This window comes from Semicossyphus pulcher, unplaced genomic scaffold, assembly GCF_022749685.1.
Source record: "Semicossyphus pulcher isolate SPU_LCO1_2020_fin unplaced genomic scaffold, fSemPul1.0.p SCAF_3, whole genome shotgun sequence".
NCBI lineage: Eukaryota > Metazoa > Chordata > Actinopteri > Labriformes > Labridae > Semicossyphus > Semicossyphus pulcher.
This window is the reverse complement of record NW_027211704.1, coordinates 29380685-29403843: the sequence shown is the minus strand read 5'-3', so window position 1 is coordinate 29403843 and position 23159 is coordinate 29380685. Positions and strand designations below refer to the sequence as shown.

Below are 23159 nucleotides of genomic sequence, written 5' to 3'. Positions count from 1 at the left end.
TCTCAAAGCCAGGCCAGCCTGCACAGCATGGTCAAGGGCTAAAGAGGCCCGGGTGTCAGTGAGGCCGATAACCGCCTCAGTCCATCCCTCTGCTCCATTGATCTGCACTTTGTTAGAGGGTCACCCCTGTCAGCAGAACTGCAGCCTATCCCAGCTTCAAACAGCTGTACATAGAGCTGGGGTTGGGTAGAAGTCTTCATGGGTCTGTCCACCTGAGGCAAGTACAACCCCGAAAGTTAGGAAACACTAAAAAAACCTTTTATTACAACATTTTTCTTTCCTAATAGGGAATTTGGCAGATAACGTGTAGAGCAGACTCTAGGTCTGCAAAGCTGAACCTCCCGCCTGGTCGGAGTCCCAGTGCTGTTTCATTGACTAATAGTCTCCCTTCATTCTGCTGCTCACTGGACCCCGACTCTCCTCCTCTTGATACTGAATAATTCTCAGTCTCTGGAAACAAGAGGATTGCACAAATCCCACTAGCCTACATGCTGAGTAATCAATAAGTCGTAAAGTTTATGAAAAACACACCGAGTACTGTTTTTTGTTGTGTCTATTTCCCAACAGCAAACATAGTTGAATTGTATCAAACACTAACCTGATTTGGGTTAAACCTGTTTTTTAGACTCATAGTAAGTATGTAATTTCGATGCTAGATTTGTTGTTTAAGGGATGAAATGTCCATCCACCAATTTGGAGCAGACTACAACACACCATCTATTAGATTGCTTTCCATGAAAGAAGATTGTGATCTCCTTGTTTCACCAAAGCTTTTACTTATCCTGTGAAACATATCTACATCTACAAGTAAGACAGGAACACAATTTTCTACAGATACTGCTTCCTGTCAATTTGGTAATGTCCTGACTTCCTTCTATGTCCATCACAAGGTCAAATTTTAACTTGGTTTATGTCCAAATAGCTGCAAAACTATTGGCATCTAATTAGTCTCATTTGTACTACATGCTATTTTGTTAATTAGAAAATATTTGAATGCTAGCTAGACCAATAAACCTGGATATGATCACGGTAAACAGGGTTGGGAGGGTTACTTTAAAAGTGTTTTCCGATACAGTTACTAATTAGCTGTTAAAAAATGTAATCAGTAACCTTATCCAAGTTTTACAAGTTTAAAGAAAGGTAGCTGATTACTGTAAGTTACTTTTGGATTACTTTAATACTAAATCTGCAAATAAAGACAAGAGAAAAAAAATGTCAGTACTTTTGTAATGTGCAATAATAGCTCTAATTATGTGCATTTAAATGTACTTTGTTAAGTATGCTATTCACACTACTTCACACTGAACTTCAAGTAAACTGCCAAACTTATTCCAGTCTGGGGCTTGTGTTTTTACCCACACCAGGGCCATCACCAGAGAAGACCACAGGTTAGCTGACATTTGTAACTGGAATTCTGTGCAGCTAACGTTAGCGGTTGGTCTTACCTGTAAATGTTTCTTTAAATTAGAAGTCGAGCTGTGAGGCAGAACTTGCACTGTACTGCGATGTTGCTCCCCAGGACAAAATGATGGTGAAATTTCCACCCAGTGAAAGCATTTCTTTCACCACAGGCCATGGCAACCATAGACTGTTGATGGCAACTTTGAGGAGCGGTGTCGTGAGACGTGAAACGTGTGCGTCATAACGTGTGCGCGCAGTTGCATGGTATTATCAAAAATGTATGTTAAAATTGGAATCCTCTTAATACTCCTAATTACAAGATACCGTTACTTGTACTCCTTTAATCCCCAAGCCCCCAAGTAAACGTACTACCTGCAAAACATCAGATATTTCTGTAACTTTCACTTACAGCAACCTGAATACCTGCTTCATCTTATGCACACATTGCTATTTTAGTTGCAATTCATTGCAATAAATAAATATATTTAATTTCTGTTGTTTTTCAACTGAAAAAGGACACCTATTTGCACAGCACGTGAATATGTTTATGAAACCATGAAAGCTTTCTTGTAACACGGACATTGCTGTGCCAACTCATCTTTCAATCAATCCGTCAACAAGCTTTTTCTGTCACATGCAATCATATCAGTTGCAATAATCTAATCCTGTCTTTTCTAATGGGAGCTGAAAGTGGTTATACTGCTGTTTGGAACATGCTGCACAGAAGTTAGTACACAGCCCAGGGGTCTGCTGGTCAGGAAGGCAAGGATCCAAATGCACAGTGAGGTGTTTAATCCCAGGTCCTTCCCTGGAGGGAACTGTGGTGTTAAAAGCTGAACTGTACTCGATGAACAAGAATCTCACATCGCTCCCTGTCTTGTCCAGGTGAAATAGGGTAGTGTGGAGGATGCGTGCTGTGGCTTCTTAAGTTGATCAGCTGGGACTGTTGACAATCTGTGGTGGGTCCAGTGTGATGAGCTGTTAAAAGCAGGGATACAGTATATTTTCGGTACGCCATCTGTATTGAGCAATAAAGGCTTTTGAATGAAGGATTGGGAGCCTAAAGTCTGTACTCATGCAATTATTATTTTTGGTTGATGCATCATGCTTAACTGCCTGGAGCCTTTGAATGTTCAGAAAGTCTAATGTGATGCACTTTAGACTCTGATACATTTGGGGTGGTATGCACCTTTTAAAAAAACATTTCATTCAAAATAAATAAAGCATGTCTAACATATAACTTAAATAGAAGTAGTTTTCTTATGCTGCCCAGTGAATTTTGAAAAGCTTATATTTAATATCTGGGTCTGCCATGGGTCATCACTTTAAAAGTCGGCATTGTAATATCTGGTCAAGTCAACTTTATTGTCACTTATCCACATACAAGGTATACAGCTGAATGAAATGTTGTTTCTCACAGACTGGGTGCTAAGAAAATAGTGCAAATAACAAGACAATAGACAAACAAGACTGTTAGGGTGGTGTGTTGTATATGACTATACATATATATTTTAGAAATGGATATAAATACAGTACGTAATATAAATATGAATTTTCACTGCAATAGTTCCTGTGCCACTGTAGTTATAAAACTCTATAAGGATAAGTAATAGTATGTATCATAGTAACAGTTGTATAAATTCACATGGCATTGCACAGTATAGTGATATGATCTTAATATGTTCATATGTCTGCTACATAAAAGACTTGATGGTGTCTGCAATCAGAAGTAAAGAAGGGGCATAACAGCATAGACAACTAGAAAATGCAATTTCTGAAGAAATTGCGGTGTGAATGCTGTCTGCTGAATAGCTTACACTAAACTGCTAATGCTGTGCTTGAATTTTTTCAATGAATACAAGTATGAAAGATGTGGAATATGTTGTCTAAGAGCTGATGCTAATCTGCTAATGCTGCACTTGAATGATGAATGAATAGAAGTATGAAAGATGTGTAAGGTGATGAGAGTGAGTCTGGAGGTGAGGAAGAGGAAGGAGGAGGTGATGAGGACAATGGAGGAGTTTAAAATGCAAGACCAGCCTTGAAAAATGCTTGAGATACTGTTCAAATATATGTCCTGTGTGTGTGTGTATGTGTGTCAACTGAGCTCCAATTGAACTCAAGTGACCCCCAGCTGAACTCAGCTGTTGCCGTGGCGATGGTTCATGAGTAGCAGTTGTGTCACTCCTTAGTTTGGCAGTTGATTTTAACTGAGATTTCAGCTGAAAATGTCCTCTCAAACTTCTGCCATTGTGCCAAGACCGTAAATGCTATCAATACAAAAATTAAATCTGACCATCACGAGGGTCTGAGGTAGCTGACAGGCAAATTTTATGTCTATACTCCCAAAAATGTGGCCAGAGCAGCGAATAAAAAAGTGCTCACATTTGGAGTTCTCCAGAGATGTTTAACATTAGAGCAGATGGGGCAGTTGGTCAAGTTTCTGTGACAGTTGGCCATCTCCTGGCAAAAGCGTACATTTTTCAGTTTTCATAACCCATTTAACAGAAGCAGCACAAGATTACCTACGTTTTGATGCTTTATTTATGTATGTGGAGTGAACATCGCGGGCGCTGTGGCAATTTGTTTGGAAGGCGTCCAAGTTATTTTTCAGCAGCCTCTCCCCTCTGAATTTGAAATCCTGCACTCTGATCTTGAACATTTGACCTGACGAAAGCTGAAAGTTGTCTGAATATTTTAAAGGTAGAATGGAGTTCCTGAGTGAATGTATGAATGAGCTGTGAAGTCTTAAAAAAGGTTGAAAAATGCTGAAAAAGGTTGAAAATGTAGAATTTTTTAACATTCCACCATTCATTTGAATGGGCAAAATTTCCGCTTAAAACAGGAATATCTCGGAAACGATGAATGGTATGAATGAGAAAAGTCAGCAACAATGTCCTGAATGAGCTGAATGTTTTGATGTTTGAATGGTTTGAATCAGTTGAAAAATGTGGAAGAAGAAGCAGTGGGAAAAAACGCGGTGGAATAATAAGAATAAGAATAATAACTAGAAAATGCAATTTCTGAAGAAATTGCGGTGTGAATGCTGTCTGCTGAATAAAGCATCTACACTGCTAATAGAGCTGACGCTAAGCTGCTAATGCTAAACTGCTAATGCTGTGCTTGAAAGATGAATTAATGTAATGTATGAATGATGTGAAATGTGTTATTGAAGGGCTTACGGTAAACTGCTAATGCTGTGCATGAATGTTGAATGACTATATGTTTGAATGATCTGTAATATGTTGTTGAAGAACTGAAGCTAAGCTGCTAATGCTGCACTTGAATGTTGAATGAATATAAGTATGAAAGATATGGAATATGTTGTGGAAGAGCTGATGCTTAACTGCTAATGCTGAACTGCTAATGTTGAATGAATATATGAATGAATGAGTCTGGAGGTGAGGAAGATGACTGAGGAGGTAAGAAAGGTCAGGTTACAGGTGATGAGAGTCAGTCTGGAGGTGAAGAAGATGACTGAGGAGGTAATAAAGGATAGGTTAGAGGTGATGAGAGTCAGTCTGGATGTGAGTAAGATGACTGAGGATGTGAGTAAGATGACTGAGGAGGTGATGAGGATGATGGAGGAGTTTAAAATGGAAGACCAGCCTTGAGAAATGCTTGAGATAGTGTCAAAATGTCTGTCCTGTGTGTATGTGTCAACTAAGCTCCAAATGAACTCAAGTGACCCCTAGCTGAACTCAGCTGTTGCCGTGGTGATGGCTCATGAGGAGAGGCTGTGGGTTGATTAGCAGCAGCTGTGTGACTCCTTCGCTGAGCAGTTGATTTTACTGAGATTTTAGCCGAAAACACCCTCTCAATCTTCTGCCATTGTGCCAAGACCGTAAATGCTATCAACACAACATTATAATATGATCATCATTAGGGTTTGATGAAGCCTTCATTCGAATTTTATGTCTTTACGGCCAAACTTGTGGTCAGCGCGGCGACAGAAAGAAGGGCTTCCATTTGGAGTTCTCCAGAAATGTTTAACATTAGAGCAGATGGGGCAGTTGGGCAACTTTCTGTGACATTGAGGCATCTAGTGGCAAAAGCGTACATTTTTTGGCTTTGGGCCGCCATTTATCACGAGCAGCACAAGATTACCTACGATTTGATGTATTTTTTATGTATGTGGAGGGAACATTCTGTGCGCTGTTGTAATTTGTTTGGGAAAGTTCTGAGGTGATTTTTCACAGCTTCCCCCCTCTGGCGATGACATCACCCACTCTAATGCTGGGCATTTTTCACTCGTTTTGTGAAAACTTTAGGTGCTTTGAAAGGTTCCTGTGAAGAAATTATGAAGGCTATGAAAAAGTGAGTTATGGAGGGTTGAATTTAGTATTAATTTTTGAGAGTTTGAATATTTTTCCCATTCATTCCAGATGGGATTTTTTTTTGGAAAAACAGGAATAACTCAGAAGTTTTGAATGGTATGAATACCAAAAGTCATAGCACGCTGAGTCAGAATGAGACACACGTAATGATGTTCAAACGGTTTGAATCGGATGAAATTTGTGGAAGGAGTAGCGAACCGAAAAACGCGGCGGAATAATAATAAGAAACATAAAGTAGAAGAACATATGCTGTGAATGCCTTCAGCATTCACACCAATAATAAAGAATTCGGTGCGTAGAAGAACATATGCTGTGAATGCCTTCAGCATTCACACCCATCAGCCCACATGATTTGAAATATAACGACATTTTGGCACATCAGCACAATCAAGCACGATACTGGCACCTGGTTGAATGGCACTGTCCAGGATTTAGCAGTTACTGATGTCCCAGTGGAAACCAGTTCGTGCATTTCAATCATTTTGAACTTGTTATTGAAATAAGATGAATGATAACATGAAAATCCCGACAGGGTGAGCAGGAACCTGACACGAAGCGGAGGGGTCTTGTCTTATCCTAAATCTGTTATTTGACACAAAATATGAATTTGGCAATTATTTTATTAATAAAATAATTATTCGATTTCTGTTTCAAAAATAGTCTGTTACACTCACAGTGAGAGCTGCGTCCATGGCGATGGCTAACTCTGTAGCCTTCTTACAATGAGCTAAGGTAGCTGTATTTACTCACATTGAATGGAAACATTTCCACGGATGGTGAAGTAAAACAAGTTGAACCGGACTACAGGAATTTTGAGGTCTCGTCACTGTCAGAGACTGTTGACATTTTCTTCTCCATTCAACGTCTTTAAACTCATTCAAGTACCGTGTTCAGTTTTGTAGATCTCTCTGTCGTAGCCTTTATTGCTTTCTCTCCACTGTTTTGTCTCTCTTCTTTTTTTCCCTCTGTAAACCGAACATCACATCTACTGGACTTCTTTCAGCGGATTGATATGATTACAGTTTTGGATTGTGTGATTAGAGCAGTATCCCTAGCAACGGTCTTTTCTTCATAACAACGGTCTGCTCTTGAGAAATAGCAGACCTCGGAATCAGAATTAAGTATTTAAAGTCGAGCTGAAACGGCATTTCGAGAGTATCTAGCTTCCGTATCGTGACATATTTCCAAGTGAAACAGGACGTGCAGGCGGGACATATCATGTGAGGGATTTGATTTGATCGTTGAGAAGTGGGCGTAGACAGACGTTCTCCACAGTGCAGTAGCTAGCTAACTGACCGAGCGTTCTTGGTGCTCTGCGGCTTAATGTTGCAGATTGATTGGTTGAAATTGTTTGGTGCTAACTTACGTAAGCACACGTGAAATTTACTTTTACCGGGGAAAAAAAAGATCGGATTTTGATATAAGAATAAGAAGAAAATGGATTTTCTGGGTTTTTTTGGCCTATATTGTCAAATAGATGCACAATATTACCAGAGATGTGATCTAAAAGGATTAAAATGACATTTTTCTTTTCACCTCGACTTTAAGACAGCTGTGTAATAATTTAGGTTATTGGGTTTTTCATTTAAAAAATGTCCATAGACATTGTAATGTATCTTCATTAATACAAAATGATTTCGACCATGTGCTTCTCTTTACATTACAAACAGGTTATTCAGGTAATCAGTGTGTATTTCATTTTGAAATGACTATCTTTGATTCCTGGGCTATTTGCTGTTTATCACATTATTAGACCTTTGTGTAATGCTGAGCCTTTAGTAAACAATAACTTTTTGTTTAACAAATTATTTTGTTAGGATTATTTTTGTTTTTAGTTATACATTACATCATCTTTAACACAGTGTAGTTAAAGTTAGAGGAATAATGACTTTTAAGTCGAGGACAAAATTGAATCTTTTAAGGTTGATGAAAACATGAGCTGAATATTTCCTACCTCTAATGCCATGGGCAAACTTTCCGAATGCAAACAGGAGGTAATTAGAAAATGCAGAGCTCTTTAATGAAGCTCCAAAGTCTTGTTTATCTTGTTTGAGCAAAAACACTCTACCTGCCGCCTGTGTTTGCCAGAGTGTGTTAGTGTGCGTGCCAGTGTAAACTACAAACTCACGACTGTTGGTGGCACCTTTTCCTAACACAGCGTGTTTGTGTGTTTTCAGCTCCTCTGCGCTACAACACCATGTCCATAATCTGGATCTGCATGGCCCTAGTGTCCGGCCTGGTCACCTTCCTGGCCATCATCATCTGCAGGAAACGGCAAGGCTACACTTTACCACACTACCCATCGCTGCTGTGTGTGGAACACTTTCTTACACTACTCTACCGTATCTCTCTTGTGTAATGTTGCTTGTGATCAAAGCCCCGTGTGCACTGTATTTCTCTTTTCCCCCATGTAGTATTGCCTGCGAGTAAAATGAAAGTAGGTTGTAATCTGAGTGAGGCTCTAAAGCAAACCCAAAAATCTCCTCCAGAAACAGGGAAGGATGTCATTTAAGCCTGTCTTTTCAGAAGCTAAGATATGTTTATCCCCCTTGTCATGTTGGAATGTTCAAAATGCCTGAGCGCACAAATAATCTGCATGCTTTTCTATCAGTAATAAGGGCAATGAATAGAGAGGAGTTTCTCCCATCCTCTCAACCCTTCGTGTCGTCTCACTGTCTTATTTAGCTAATTTCCCAACTTGTAATTTCCACCTTATAGTGGAGTTAATTATGTTGATTCATGTCCAGTAGCTTGCAAGCCAAACGTTCCCACTTATCCCATCAGCCCCCCTTCCTCCCTTTTGATGTCTTCAGCTAACATCTCTGTGGTACTGCATCGAATAATTAATTTCATTGCTCTTAATTAGTTCATACTTCAATGCATTTTTTTTATTTTTCAGTTCTCTTCTGTTTGAGGAGAAAACAGCCCACTGAAGGATTAAAAAGTGTTATCCAGGCAAAATCATGTTTTTATGACTGCAAAGATACTGAGATGGAGGAGCAAAAATCTAGAGATATGAGCCAGAAACCACAAGGTAGCTGTAGTGTTTACACAAAACCTAAATCAAAAAGGAAAAAATACGCCCACTGCAAATAAATGAATGGTTACTAATGAAAAAAGTTCTGCTCTATGGCCTGAATCACTTTTTAATCTATCTTATAAAATACAGCATTTTGGCTACTTCTAGTGTCCATCTATCACTAAAGGTGTATTGTAGTCTGTAGCATAGAGACTTATAGATGACCCTTTGAAACAGTTTGCAAAAACGTACTTGCTTTTAGCTATATTTTTTTCAGCTCCCTTCTCTGGTAGCCAGAATGAATCAATGATTTGAGTGAAGGAACATATGTATCGTCAGTGTGGGTGTCTCATCTTTACACACAAAAAGTTGAATGTGCCTTAAAGACATTCATTTGATGTTGACTAAAAATTTGATCATGGATGAAATATCAGTAGGGAGGTAAAAGGCAAAACAGCGGTTATGGCCATTAAGAGTCAAACGTGGGCCCAATCCTAATCTCCACCCTCAAGCCCAAGCACTAGCACGAGTCCGTGAGGGTTTGAGATCTGCGTTAAAATGAGGAATGGGACACACTATCATGGCATCACACGTTGCCTGGAAACAAGATGCGCCATTAAATAATTAGACCTCCAGCATGTAATTGTGTGTCTTGCATTACAGTGTTTACATATTTTAACAAACTATCAAAAGTCAGAAAGGCGTTATTTTTAAATAAATAAATGCTATAAATAACCACATACGTTGTAAATGTTACTTACAGATAACCGTATTTGCAGTTCCTGTCACCATCCAAGCTCCCTTTGTTTACATGAAGGTTTTTTTTTGTTCAAACTTCAATATGGGAACCTTTGTTCACATTTAGTGGGGGGCTGGGCAATCATGTTTGTGTACGTCACCAAGTTGGCTATAAACTCTGGGTAACTACCAAAAGAAAGTCCGCAGATGTGCGGACTCACGGAAAGTCCACAATTTGGCGTTGAAAAGTCTGCATCAGAGCCCTCACACACTTGATGATTTTACAGTGGAACAGCACTCACACGCTTTCTGGGAACGTGCCTCGAAGTCTGTGAGTCCGTGGGCGTGGACATTGGGATTTGGCCCTTCACACATACAGACTCATTCACTGATAAAGTGAAATGATTCTAAACTTATGCTTCTGTTTGCAGCTGGACAAGCTTCATAAAGCTTCCAGAAGCACAGGCCAGGAGAAATCTGAAACAATCGTTTTGGTTTACTCTCAAAACTAACGCAAAACTGTGAAAAAACTTGAACTTATTGCTACGTAGTAGAAATGTTAAATGTAGCAAAATAATTGGAAATAGCTTTTGTCTGTCAAGCTACTGTAAAAACAAAGGTAGTGTTTCTGTAGCCTAACTACCTCCACTGAAGAATACATTGTACCTTCAGTAGCTTCAGTTTTAATGTGGCTTCCCTAGCACTGACTAAACCAAGCAACGCTAGCACAGGCAGTATTTAACTTCACACAGGACCGCAGTTCTGAACTATAATGTTAGCTCATCTTTACTGTTATAATACATTTGCAACATTTACTGTGAGTTTTTCCAAAATGTCCAAAACAACCTCATTGAGCATCAGAAAGAATCAGGAAAAACTGCTCAGTTGGAGCTGAGTATTTGAATTATTAGTCCAATGCTAATTACATAGGCCAAAAGCTCCCGACTCATCAGGGGAACAAAACAGGCAGCCACTATTTAATGTGTATGTGTGAAAAAGGCATTAAATCTGTAGCCCTGTCTCTCCTAAATGCCCCCCTGAGACATGTTTACTGTGCCTTCTTTACATGAATATTGTACATGCATGGACTGTAATGTGTGAGAAATGACCCTTAATACATTTCTTGACCTCTTTCCCCTCCACCTTGTTGCAATTAGAAACCTCATTACCTGAGGGAGCAGGTCGACTGGTTGTTCCTTTTAAAAACTAAGCATCACTAAGTGATGAATCGCTCTGTTAAAGTTAATAATTCATAATGAACAATTATTGATTCATTAATTATGAGCTGTTGTAAGTGTTTGATAGTACAAATGTTTCATGATTGTCCTGTATTCATCCCACCGTATGTTTATGTGTGTGCTTGTGTGTGTATGTCCTCTGTGTGTGTATGTGTGTGGTTTGTACAGACACTGTGGCTACAGCAAAGCTTTCCAGGACTCCGACGAGGAGAAGATGCATTACCAGAACGGTCACGGTATGTTTGGCCCATTCCTGAATTATTACCAGTAATAGATTAGATCGCATTCCTTGCAAAGAGGTCGCGTTTTCATCCCCATGTAATAAAGTTCATCCTTAGAGCAAACAATTTTCATCACGCGCTGAGTGATTACAGGGGCATACAGGCTTTATTCCTCGCATGCTGTTTATTCTCTCCCTTTCTCTGTCTGCTCCTTTCTGAGTCATTTCTTCCCTTTCATCAAGTTTTCCCTCCACACACACCAGTGACAGGGGCTCAGATGCGATGTTGCTCTCATTCTCCGATATGTGACCAAATGCTAATGTTGTTTATCTTAGTGTCATTCCCCGACGCGAGGTTCTATATCGACCCACACACATACGAGGACCCCTGCCAGGCGGTGCACGAGTTTGCCCGAGAAATTGAAGCTTCCAGGATCAAAATAGAGAAAATCATTGGTTCAGGTAAAACCATGAACTTACACACAAACACAGCACACACACAGCACACACACAGAGTAAGAATCATTGGCTGAGCCAACTTAAAATCATTGGCCAGTGTAAAGGCTGTGGTGTGCAGCAGAGAGGAGGATGGCAGAGCGGAATCAGAGCGTTGCGTGGGACTGTCAATCAAAGCTCCTCAGACAGGGAGGGAATACTAACACTGTGTTAGCTTCACAATGCACGGTGCTAGTTATGACTGCTGCATACATACACATAAATATAAAGTATAGAATGACAGCAATCAGGCAGAAATACTGAAGATAGAGAGAAGAACTAATGAGAAAGCGGATAATAGATGACTAGCTTACTACCACATTTGCACATAAATATGTACCAGAGGCCTAAACGTGGATTTGTTTCACTTATCCAACCCAGCAAATTAACTTAAAAAAACCTTCTCATTAACTAACTAGATTAAATGGAACTTTTATTTAGGGATAGGTAATGCAATAGCCTCAGAAAGGGTAATGATCAGGACTCAAAGTATATTCAAATGAAAGTAAACAGGTCCTTGGTTTCAGCTTTAGCTAGATTTCAGCCTTGCAATAGAAAATAAAATAAAAACACTCAAGTGATACTACCATTATTATATCATTATATGTATTCTCATATGTTCTTTAGGGGAGTTTGGGGAGGTGTGTTACGGACGAATGAGACTTCCGGGGAAGAGAGACATCCCAGTGGCCCTGAAGACCCTGAAGGCAGGATACACAGAGAAACAGAAGAGGGACTTCTTGGCTGAAGCGTCCATCATGGCTCAGTTCGACCACCCCAACGTCATCCGTCTGGAGGGAGTCGTAACCCAGAGTATGTTGCTTCTTACACTATACATTCATGGAAAGATGTTTTCAAAATTTCTTTCACAGAGAAACGGTTAAAATATTTGATAAGTAGGATAACAATAATGAACAATATAATTGTATTCTCCATGTGTGTCATATACTTCACTTTTGACCCCTGGTTAACACTTGAGAGCTTTTCTTTTGACTAAGCTAAGCTATCAATTAACATTTTTTGAAGTAAGCCCGTAGTGATCCTAAGGTGGACTGCGACTGAAGAGTTTCGAGGATAAGGCTCATAAAGAGACAGGAAAAGATAAGGAAGATGGCTTAAAATTTGCCAATTTTAAAGCCATCACATAGGACCATTATAACATGTAGAATTTTTTACTGGGAGGGCAAAAGATTATAAAGAAGCAGGATAGTAAAATGATATCTATTGGGAAGGTAATACTGGTAATGATTACATAAAACCACCTCCTCCTTTAAACCCTAAACCCTCTGACAGATTATGCCAATGTGTGAATGTGTCCTTGCTCATCCAAATCTTACGATCGTTTCCCAGAACACGGTGCTTTGAAGGGTCAGTTTGTGCAATGAACATGGAAACATTGTTGAAACTTTCAGCTGCTTTAGAAACCTTTATGCCCACAGACCCTTTGCTATTCATTTGTATTAAATTGTGGGTGGTGGCAGAAATGTCAAGCTATATCTCATGCTGTCGTAGTATACCAAAGAAATCCACATAGTTTACTGATAAAAGACAATACGTACAGTTAAGGAACGCCTCGGTCCATTAAACTTCTCAGAGGGGGATAGATTAATAAATATTCTATAATACTTTATTATTGTTCCACCTCTGAAATCAAGTGTTCTTTTAGCATAGGAGGAGCATACTGTGATTTTCAGTTTACTCAATGATCTCACCTTTCGAGTGGTCATCACAACCTGCTTAGACTTAACATGCAGTGTGGAATTTGGACACTATGATGTCTGAGGAGATTCCTGCACAGGCCCAATTCTTGCACTTTGTTTTTGTACCTCTGTTTCTTTTATTCTGTGCCCTTGGCTGAAAGTCAACTTTCTCACTTGGGTTTGTTTTTTTTATTGAATTATAAAATGTTAAAATTATATACACAGGCTATAGATCTGCAGATTATTTTACCCGTGCAAATGGAACATACTCTTCATGATGTCATATCATAGTTACCATACATTATTGAGCAGAATGGATCACAAGCTATAATGCTGTCAGATCTCTGATGACCCATTTTTTTTAACTTTAACACCAAAGAACCCAATTTGTACCTGTATCCATAAACATTCAGTTCAATTAATATATATTTTACCTCTTTGAGGATTTTTTTTCTGCTTACCTGGTTTAGTACTCTATTCCAGATGTCAGATACCGTCCACACACGCACACACGCACACACACACACACACACACACACACACACACACACACACACACACACAAAAGGGGTCTGCAAAAAGTGAAAATTATGTGTGTTTTTGTGGTTTGGGCTAGGGTTGTGTCATGAATCTCTAATATTCAAATAGTTATTCATTTATAAAAAATCGACTGAATATTTAATCTTAAAAACATTTTTTTTTTTCATTGTTTTTAGCGGCTCCTGGTTGTAATGCGGTACTACAGCCAGACGGTGGCTGCAGTGCATCTGAAAGCTTGTTAACTGCCTTTAAATAACAAAAGAAGAAGAAATAGAGTAGTTCCAAGTGAATGTCAAAAGTATTTTTGCTTGAAATGCCCATCCCTAGTTTGGGAAAAAATATGTGTAGAGCTATAAAACCTTTCGAGGGTAGGCTCAACGTGTGAAATTACATGTTCTCTGTCTGATTTCACAAAATCTGTTTTTGCATTAAAAGTGATCAGTCATACACATAAATCTTACACTGTTTTTAAAGTTAGTGTTGAACCTTTAGATATATATATGTTAGTTCAGCATAAGAAAGATCCTGAAGGTCCCTGTCTGTCTGTCTCCTCAGGCAAACCGGTGATGATCATCACAGAGTACATGGAGAACGGCTCTCTGGACTCCTTCCTCAGGGTGAGTATTAAAGATTATTTTAGCAGTGAAGGTGCCTGCTTGTTTTTAATACTGTTAATTTATTTATTGAAGTGTTTTTTCTGATATCCGTTAATGAGTAAGTGGGCATTTATTCCCACTGACTAACAGCGATGTCCTGTGAATCTATTACTAAGTTGTTAACAACATTTTAAAGCTTTACTTTAATTATGGTCTGTAGCATTAATAATTCAATAGATTTCCAAAAGGCTTTATGAACCTCTGAGGTTGGAAAATGTTTTCAACTTATCAAAGAGAATGTAATTTTTGTGAAATATGTGAAAGTGTAATCGTCTATCCAAATTTGGCGATACCTGTTTCCTGCAGGAGAGAGACGTCAAAAGACATGACTTCATGAATGTGAGACTTTTAGCCAGGAGAGGCAGTGATGGTTTCGAACAGCAATGTTGAAAGTTTCATTAACAAGATAGGAGTTGATTTAACATTGTCATATATCGACAATGTCAAACAGCTCCAGTATTTGCGTATATGAATGTGGATTATTACTAAAAGGCAAATCCCTGTCATGTTTTGTTCTCTTATCTTTACTCTCGTCTCTATCTTGATTAAAATCTCTTCTGTTATCACTCTCCTTATCTTTTCTCCTGCTATACCATCATGTTTCATTTTATCTTCCCTCAAATCTCTCTCTCTCTCTCTGTCTGCTTCCTCCTTTCTAAACTTTCTTTTCCCTTCCTTTTGTGCCTCCCTGTAGAGACATGACGGCCAGTTCACCATCATCCAGCTGGTGGGTTTGCTGCGTGGCATTGCGGCCGGTATGACCTACCTGTCTGACCTGGGCTACATCCACAGAGACCTGGCTGCCCGCAACATCCTGGTCAACAGCAACCTGGTGTGTAAGGTGTCTGACTTCGGCCTGTCCCGAGTACTGGAGGATGACCCCGACGCTGCATACACCACCAGTGTGAGTTTCCACATTGAGGCAAGCATAAATGAAGCACACACACACACAAAATTTGACACACACAGATCGTTAAAAAAATGTCAGCGTCAGGCAGAAGCAATCACAGGTGATGGGAATGACAGTAAATTAACATCTCCTCATATGCCAGGAGTGATACAGCAAGGTAGAGGACAGCCTCTGTGTTTTCAGCCGAACTAACCACTCCATGTAGTGCTGATTCTGTTCCAGGCTCTTAATGGTGCAGGAGTAGAATTTTCTTCTGTGCAGGACACTGAACTGATGTTGTAACTTTGTCCCAATTTCCTGTCTCTCATTACTTTCCTGTTTCTTCTTTAAGTCCACTACCTGCTCCCTAGTCTTGCTGAACATGTAATGGAATTAGACCTTCCTCCAAAAAAACAGCTGTTAAGGCCGCCTGAGCAAGCAGCTTATTCTGAACCCGTACTTATTATTGTTCACAAGCCCCCTTCACCTGTGTGCTTCCTCAGGGCTCTGTTCTATAGCTTCTTTATTTTTTCTCTGAACATGCTCCCATTGTGTCCGCTAAGTGTCCGCTAAGAATGACATCTCCTTCCAGTGTTTTGTGACACCAAGCATTATTTATCTAAAAAAACTGCTGCAGCCCATTGGTGCTGATGCTAGTGGGATTAGAGCTAATGACTATTTTGATAGTTGAGTAGTAATCAATATTGAAAAGATTACTCGACTAATCAGATCATGAATTGCACAATTACTTAATGGCTCTTATTTAGCTTTATCATTTTTCAAATTTAGTCGAAGGTTCTTTTAAGCATGTGCTAACTGACAATAAAGAGTTCTTCATTCAAAAATATGACTTTTAATAAACTTTGCGGCTAGTTTGGCTCCTCCTGATACAAAAGACACATGAAAGGAGGAAGAACTATAGATGAGAAGGAGAGAAAAAGATGAAGTGTTAAAGGTGAGGGACTGAAAATGTAAATGAGAGAAAAATCACACAGCATAGCTGTAACTTTGGACTATGAAGTTGATGTTTAAAAGAGAGATGCGATGGGCTCTTTCTTTAGCACTATAGTGTTATATTGATGTTAAAAGCCGATACAACTCAGTCTATAGGTAGCTAATTTTAACGTTAGCTGAGAAGCTAATTATTTTATCTGGGCGAGTCTGCAAGTCTAAGTGCCTTCTCTTCAAATGCTTGCACATAACTGGCGGGCTCCCATGATAAGCAAGGTCCACTGTACAAATCTTGCAGGCGATCATCTTCTTTGTAGCGTTGAGGGTTAAAAGTTTTAGGATGCGATGGTTTAACATCGGCCACTGCCATTGTGGTATTTATTGTTTACCTGTCGCTGTTCTGCATGTGCACCTTTCAGCAGTGATAGTAAGTTCGCAAAATGGCTCGCTACTCAGCAACTCAGCTCTGGAAAATGATGTTGTGTCCGCACACAGCATGAAAACCATGTGCATTGACGTAACCAACTATTATCAATTAAATTTGTTGGCAACTAATTTCGTTATCGATTTTTGTCTCAACTTATCGTTGCACCCCTGGTCTTGTTGCAATGAGGAGCTCAGCCAGAACACTAGGTGTGATGAACCGTTGAGATGTATGGGCCAGAGGATGGTTGCAGGAGAACATACCCAAACAGCAGCATTATGATTAGCTGAAGGTGCACATGGAACTATCTGATTGGTTAAACTGTAAGATATTGCCATGTCCAGCTGATCAGAGAAGCAGGATGAGAGATAGGGAGAGATGTGTATTAATGAGGCTTAAAGACTTCCCACTTGAACTTACACTGAGGGTCTGTTATTAAGAAGCACCTGCAGGAAGAAATATGGAAGTAGCTGTAATGTGGACTGGTGATGTGATTGCAGATACCCACAAATCCTTTTAAGATGATGATTCAATAAAGTGCATGCCACAAGAAAAGAAATGGACCAAAAAATAAAATCCCAAAACGTTGAGTTTAGCTCAATCCAGGCAGAACGTTATTACAGTCATTAGATTATATTTTGGAAGATATATTTCTTCATATCTAATAAATTTAACTGACAGGTAAAAATGTTCCTGTTATTGTTCTATTAATGTTTTATGAGGCAGTTCCACTGAAATCTGTCCAGGAAAGTGGCATCAAGACAAATACAGCCGTAAGAAAGCAATACAAATGCAATCAAAGCTGCATGAAAGCAAGAGCAAAGTGAAATCCTTCAGAGGAGAGCGGCCCATTATTAAACCTGCAGCCTGATGGGAACAAATCTATTAAATCTACACTAAAAGAAAAGGCCAAGGCAGCTCCTTCCAGAGTCTGATGCTATCAGCTCACAGATGGAAATCAGCATTTGACACATTTGTCTGTTACAGTCTGTTAAAGCAATCAGATTACTGAAAGCAAGGTGATTTCATGCAGCATCTCTCTTGATAGTGGATGATATTTCAAACTCTACAGCATCATTACAGCACACCAGGAGTTAATGGCTGATAGAGGCTGAAGATAAATACAGTTCACACATTATGAATGACTTACGAATGAAGTGAATAAAGCTGCATATTACACAGAGTCTGGCTGCAAAGTGACTTTGAAGAACCTGAAGTGTTGAGATCATAAGTTAAGGTTGTAGAAAACTGAGCAGATCACGATGTTGGTTTTAATATCCAGCAGGACATAAAGTGTGTGTAATGGGCTTGTTTTAAGAGTAACCTTCGGATGTTTAAAATAACCCACAGGGAGCGCTTTGCTTGTTCAACAAGTGATGTATCCATTTGTCAACCTAATGAAGTGTCAGCTTTACATCCAGATAGTGTAAGTGGATCACATACTTGCTGCCATTTACAAGTCTGTTCTTGACTTGGCGTGCAACACACGCTCATACTAGCTCTGTTAAGTACACTCACCACATTGTTTCAAGTTCATGCTGTCATTTACATTTAGTCAATGGTCAAAAGTACTAAACCTAAGGACACATTAAGATAATATTTTACAAAGATATCACCTTTTACGATACTTTCTTCTTACAGTCAGAAATTAATAGTATATTTTTTACTCCATAACATTTTTATTTTTCTGCTATATACTTACAAATTAAGATTAATAATACTACTGTTACCACTGTATATGTAAAGGCTCAACAAGGGACAAGAGTTAAAAATTAGCGAAAGCTGTCAACTCTATACTCTACACTGGAACAACTATATGTTAAATTGCATCGTCTCTCTATCAAATAATATTTCAATAATTCTGACAATAGCTTATGTGTTGATGCATTGTTACAGAATTCATTGCAAAGCAAACATTGTATTACTTTTTACTCATCATACTTCTGTTCCTCACTTGTATTGGGGTATATTTAGATATGCGCATTAACTCTTTAACACACAACAAAGTATAAGACCCCTAATAAAGTAACTGTATATGTCTTTCACCTGCTCGCTTGGTAAACTACCAGTAAAATAATAGATGAGAGCAAAAAAATGTCACAGCTTTCACCTGACATTTTTTTCACTTCAGGGTAGTAAGGTCATGTAACTTCAAAAAAATGTGTTTATCATCATGAATATAACAAGGTTAATGTAAATATGATGGAAAAATACCCCATATGACAATAATGAAAATGTATTTTGATTGTATTAATTGTATTATAATGAGGAAAATCTTGAGAAAAAAGAGAAAAATGTGCATATTGACTTCGTCTTAATCAACATCACCTACAGTTTGTGTGGCTTAAAGTGAAGCATCTGAATCCTTACAGTCCAAGTGAATATTTGTAGAAACACACATACAGTTCCACTATGAAATGAAATGCCCCCCGTTGTTCATGAACAGTTGCAGGTTAAGTGCCTCCCTCTATCTGTCTATCTGCCTCCTAAATATAGAGGCCAAATAGTTGCATGTCTTTTCACATTCCCCTGCCGTGATTAAAGAGTGAGACCAGTATTATTCTACTGTATATAGTTCCTAATCTCAGAGAAATCACAGGAAAACACAAAATATCCACTAAAATTCAACTCTGCTTCAGTTTCCTTGATTTTACTTGAAACTCGGAGCAAACAGTATTTATAAGTTCTCATCATCTTTGGTGCTCCAGTTCCAGCAGGACAGTGTGTAGGGCATTGAGTCAAAATATACAACAGTGTGTGTGTCATGGTAATAAAGGAGCAAGTCACCCACTACACCACTGTGACTCATGTTTTTGTACAACAATGGAGCACTTTTGCACAGAGGAATTAGATGTGTCATGGTTTGGATACAAATATAAATGTTTTTGATAACAACAAGAAAAATAAAAAGTACAGCCAGATTTACCACTGAAACTGCAATTATGGATGCAATACCTTAAAATGTCTTCAAACCTGTCTAAAAAGTAATACATCCTCACAGGGCGGGAAAATTCCAATCCGCTGGACGGCACCGGAGGCCATCACCTACAGAAAGTTCTCCTCATCCAGTGACGTGTGGAGCTATGGAGTGGTCATGTGGGAGGTGATGTCCTACGGAGAGCGACCATATTGGAACCTCACCAACAGAGATGTGAGCCCTATTTATGGAACATAACTAACCTTCAGTGTATTTTCAATGCAGACAATTAGCCTCATACATGTTTTGCTGTACATGTGCAGGTGATCAAATCAGTGGAGGAGGGCTACAGGCTGCCGGCTCCTATGGGCTGCCCTGCTGCTCTACACACACTCATGCTGGACTGCTGGCAGAAGGATCGCAACGAGAGGCCGCGCTTCTGCCAGATAGTCACTGTTCTTGACAAGCTAATCCGCAACCCAGAGAACCTGAAGTCTATGGATACGCTCTGCAGGTGGGTGGGACACTGAATAGGTCCATATTCGCAGAAAGGCAACATGGGTGCATTGAGTCACATGCCGAGGAGTCTTTTGATTTAATTTGGCGTGACAGTTCGCCAACATTTAATCAAATATTGGTTCATGTGATTAGCGGATTAAGCTGCAAATCAAAGCTAGACACCGCCTGCGAGGGGCTGAGAAGATGATCTCCTGGACAATATACAGTGACAGACTGTTAGGCTACTAAGTAACTGTCCTGGTGTGGGAGGCAGAGAAAATCCAATCAAATCCAGCTGCTAGCAAACATGAGCACAGTGGGATAAAGTAGCAGCCTAAAGTTTCCCACAAAGTTCTCTGGCAGATGAAGGGAGCAGTCGCGTTCGTTTTTCCGATAAGCTCATCTCTGATAGACGCGCTGTGCGTTAAGTAAAAGCCCAGCTGTGATATTGACATTGATCCGCGGTGAATCTGGGAGCAAGTTCGCGAGGACACCTGAGCTTAAGCTGGACCTGTTTAAATTGCTCTGTTCAGATCGCAGGTCCTACAGAGTCGGTGGTGCATGACACTGTGCTTCAGTGTGTGGGGTGAGAGAAGCAGCAGTTGGAGGAAGAGGGAGAGGAGAAGGAGGAGTGTGAAGGATTTTTCCCTGTATTAATCTACCCAAAGCAGCAGTCCTGTTACCACAGCAGCCACCTCTTCTCTATCATTTTAACTGCTATTGATTTTCTGCCTCAGCTACTAACGCATTTCAAAGGCGCGCTTTCCCCCAGTCGCTCTGCCTCTTGCTCACTTTTTGACTCTTTTCCTGTTTCGGACTCCTTCGGACTAATCTTTCTGTCTTCCCATTCATCTTACTCTCTCTCTCTCTCTCTCTGTATCTCTGGCCATCTGTCTCTCTCTCTGACACAGTTTAAGCAGTCCTCCTCTGATGGAGAGAGCTATCCCAGACTTCAGTAGCTGTAACTCAGTAAACGAGTGGCTGGACACCATAAAGATGAGCCGCTACAAGGACCACTTTGCAGCAGGGGGTTACCACACTCTGGGACATGTCATAAGCATGAACCAAGGGTAAGTACTGACCGTGATGGAGAGTGATAGCAACTGGGTGCTCTGTTAGCCACTGGGCTCTGCCGGCTTAAAGACTGTAGGGGCAGAAATCGCCTCACTTAGGAATAAAATGATTTGATTGTTTAGTTTTAGCTTCAGCGCGTTTAAATCAAGCTCCAAGTAAATCTCAGAAAATAGAGTTAAAATCAGTTTAACTGTTGTGTCTCTGCACAGCTTATTTTCTACGTTAATTACCACCTTAACATATCCATCTAATGAGCTACTTCCATTGACTTAAAGGAGCAATTCACCCCTGGAAAAAGCCACTGTCAGTCAAAGCTGGTGTTCTCTGTAATCAATATAAGCAATAATATTTGAATTTGGTGCCATAGCTGTGGAGAAAGTTGGACAAACTGCTTGTAGTTTCGCCCATTCTACATTCCTACACCACACAGCGTGCATTGCGCCCCTCCCTCTGAAAGGAACATCCCAGCCAGAGATGCTGGAGTGAAATACTACTGTTTTCAGGCAGGCAATGGCTCAGAGCGGTACAGATACCGGTGGATCTTCTTAAAAATCTTCAGGTCTGCAGTCTACATTTCAAACCTGATGATTTTGAACGATACATGCCATCGGAGGCGGGCGTCCTAGATTGAAGAAGTGTAGTTTAGCGAGCTCCCTGACCACTGCCAGATGATGCATTTTACATAGTTTGGCACAGAGCAAACATTTTTCGAAATGGCATCAGCTCCCCAAAATGGCCCTTTAAGGCGTACTTTTCACTCTCCTGCTGAACCTTACCTTAATGATCCAGAGCCAGGGGTCAGATCCAGGGGTCAGGATCATTTCTGTTTTACTTAGCTTACAGCTAACATCACACACTACATTATCCCATCTATTTTATGATGTAAAGTAAACTAGTAAATCTCAAATACTACCAAATAATAAAATAGTTTATGATGGCCACAAACAAGCACATGTCGGGCAAAAGGAAAAAATGGTTCTATGGCGATCAGAATTACCTGCTTACATAGTGAGTAACAACAGAGTAATATCGAAGACATTGACATAAAACATCTTGTGTGGATGTCCTGTTAGTGTTGGTGGTTACTGTTGTTTAAACAAGGCTCCTAACAGGGCTCAACCTTCATCTGAAAATTAAATGTATGCTTAACCAAAACTGAGTGTTTTTATATTTTATGTCAAAACTATTTAATAATCCTTTTTCATTTCCAGAAATTGAGAGTGAAACTGCATGAAGGCCATCCTGGATCTCTAAAACTGTTATTTTTTGTATTTGTATTTGTGTGTTACGTGCAGGGACATCCAGAGGCTCGGGGTGACGCTGATGGGCCACCAGAAGAAGATCATGACCAGCGTTCAGCTGATGAGGGCGCAGGTACTCAACAAGAGTGTGCCGTCTGTGCACGTATAACTCCAATGCTGAGGTGTCTTTCTGCTGAAATCTAGAAACTTAGGCTTCTGTAAGGTCAAGAGGGACTCTGCGGAAATTAAGATGATCAGCTACAAAGGAGAAGTGAATATAAGGGAACTTTACAAGACTTTTTCCTCAAGAAACTGAAGAACAAAACATGAAAGGTTTCAGCTATGGAGCAAGCAAACATGACTTCAATGGGACAAGTCCGACCTTTCATTTTTTCCTACCCGATTACATTTCTGAGTTTAAATGTCTTGTTTATACATGGAAAGACTGCCTTAATTACCACAAATTATTTTGATTTTATTGTCTACAAAGAGAAGATAATTTATCAATCATGAATTTATCAGAGAAATATGATTTACTGACCCGGGCAATAGCAAGAGTACATGGAGCGATGTGGAGGCTGGGGATGGGGGTGTTTTCTGCTGACACTCGCTGCCTTCAGAAACAGCTCGAGGACAATGAAGCCCAGAATGAGGCTCGAGTCAGAGAAAGTGGAGAAAAGTGAGATAGGGCTCACCCGAGTTGCCAGATCGTCTCCACAGCGGAGAAGACCTATTTCACCCAAGGCTATTAATACCAACAACAGGCACATTTCTCCGCCGTCCAACCTTGATGAATGATCCCAGGAGAGCCCTAGAGCCCT

General features: G+C 39.8%; 1 protein-coding gene across 1 annotated transcript in view; it reads left to right on the top strand.

Annotated features, from left to right (window-relative positions):
* The window catches only part of epha8 (eph receptor A8), a 125128-nt gene extending 102621 nt beyond the window's left edge, over positions 1-22507 (top strand). The window contains exons 12-20 of the mRNA XM_069677413.1: positions 7916-8012; positions 10902-10969; positions 11290-11415; positions 12076-12261; positions 14244-14305; positions 15039-15248; positions 19610-19759; positions 19849-20039; positions 22405-22507. Of these exons, the coding sequence (XP_069533514.1) occupies positions 7916-8012; positions 10902-10969; positions 11290-11415; positions 12076-12261; positions 14244-14305; positions 15039-15248; positions 19610-19759; positions 19849-20039; positions 22405-22507 (1193 nt within the window). The remainder of the gene's footprint in view (positions 1-7915; positions 8013-10901; positions 10970-11289; positions 11416-12075; positions 12262-14243; positions 14306-15038; positions 15249-19609; positions 19760-19848; positions 20040-22404) is intronic.
* The last annotated feature ends 652 nt before the right edge of the window (positions 22508-23159 follow it).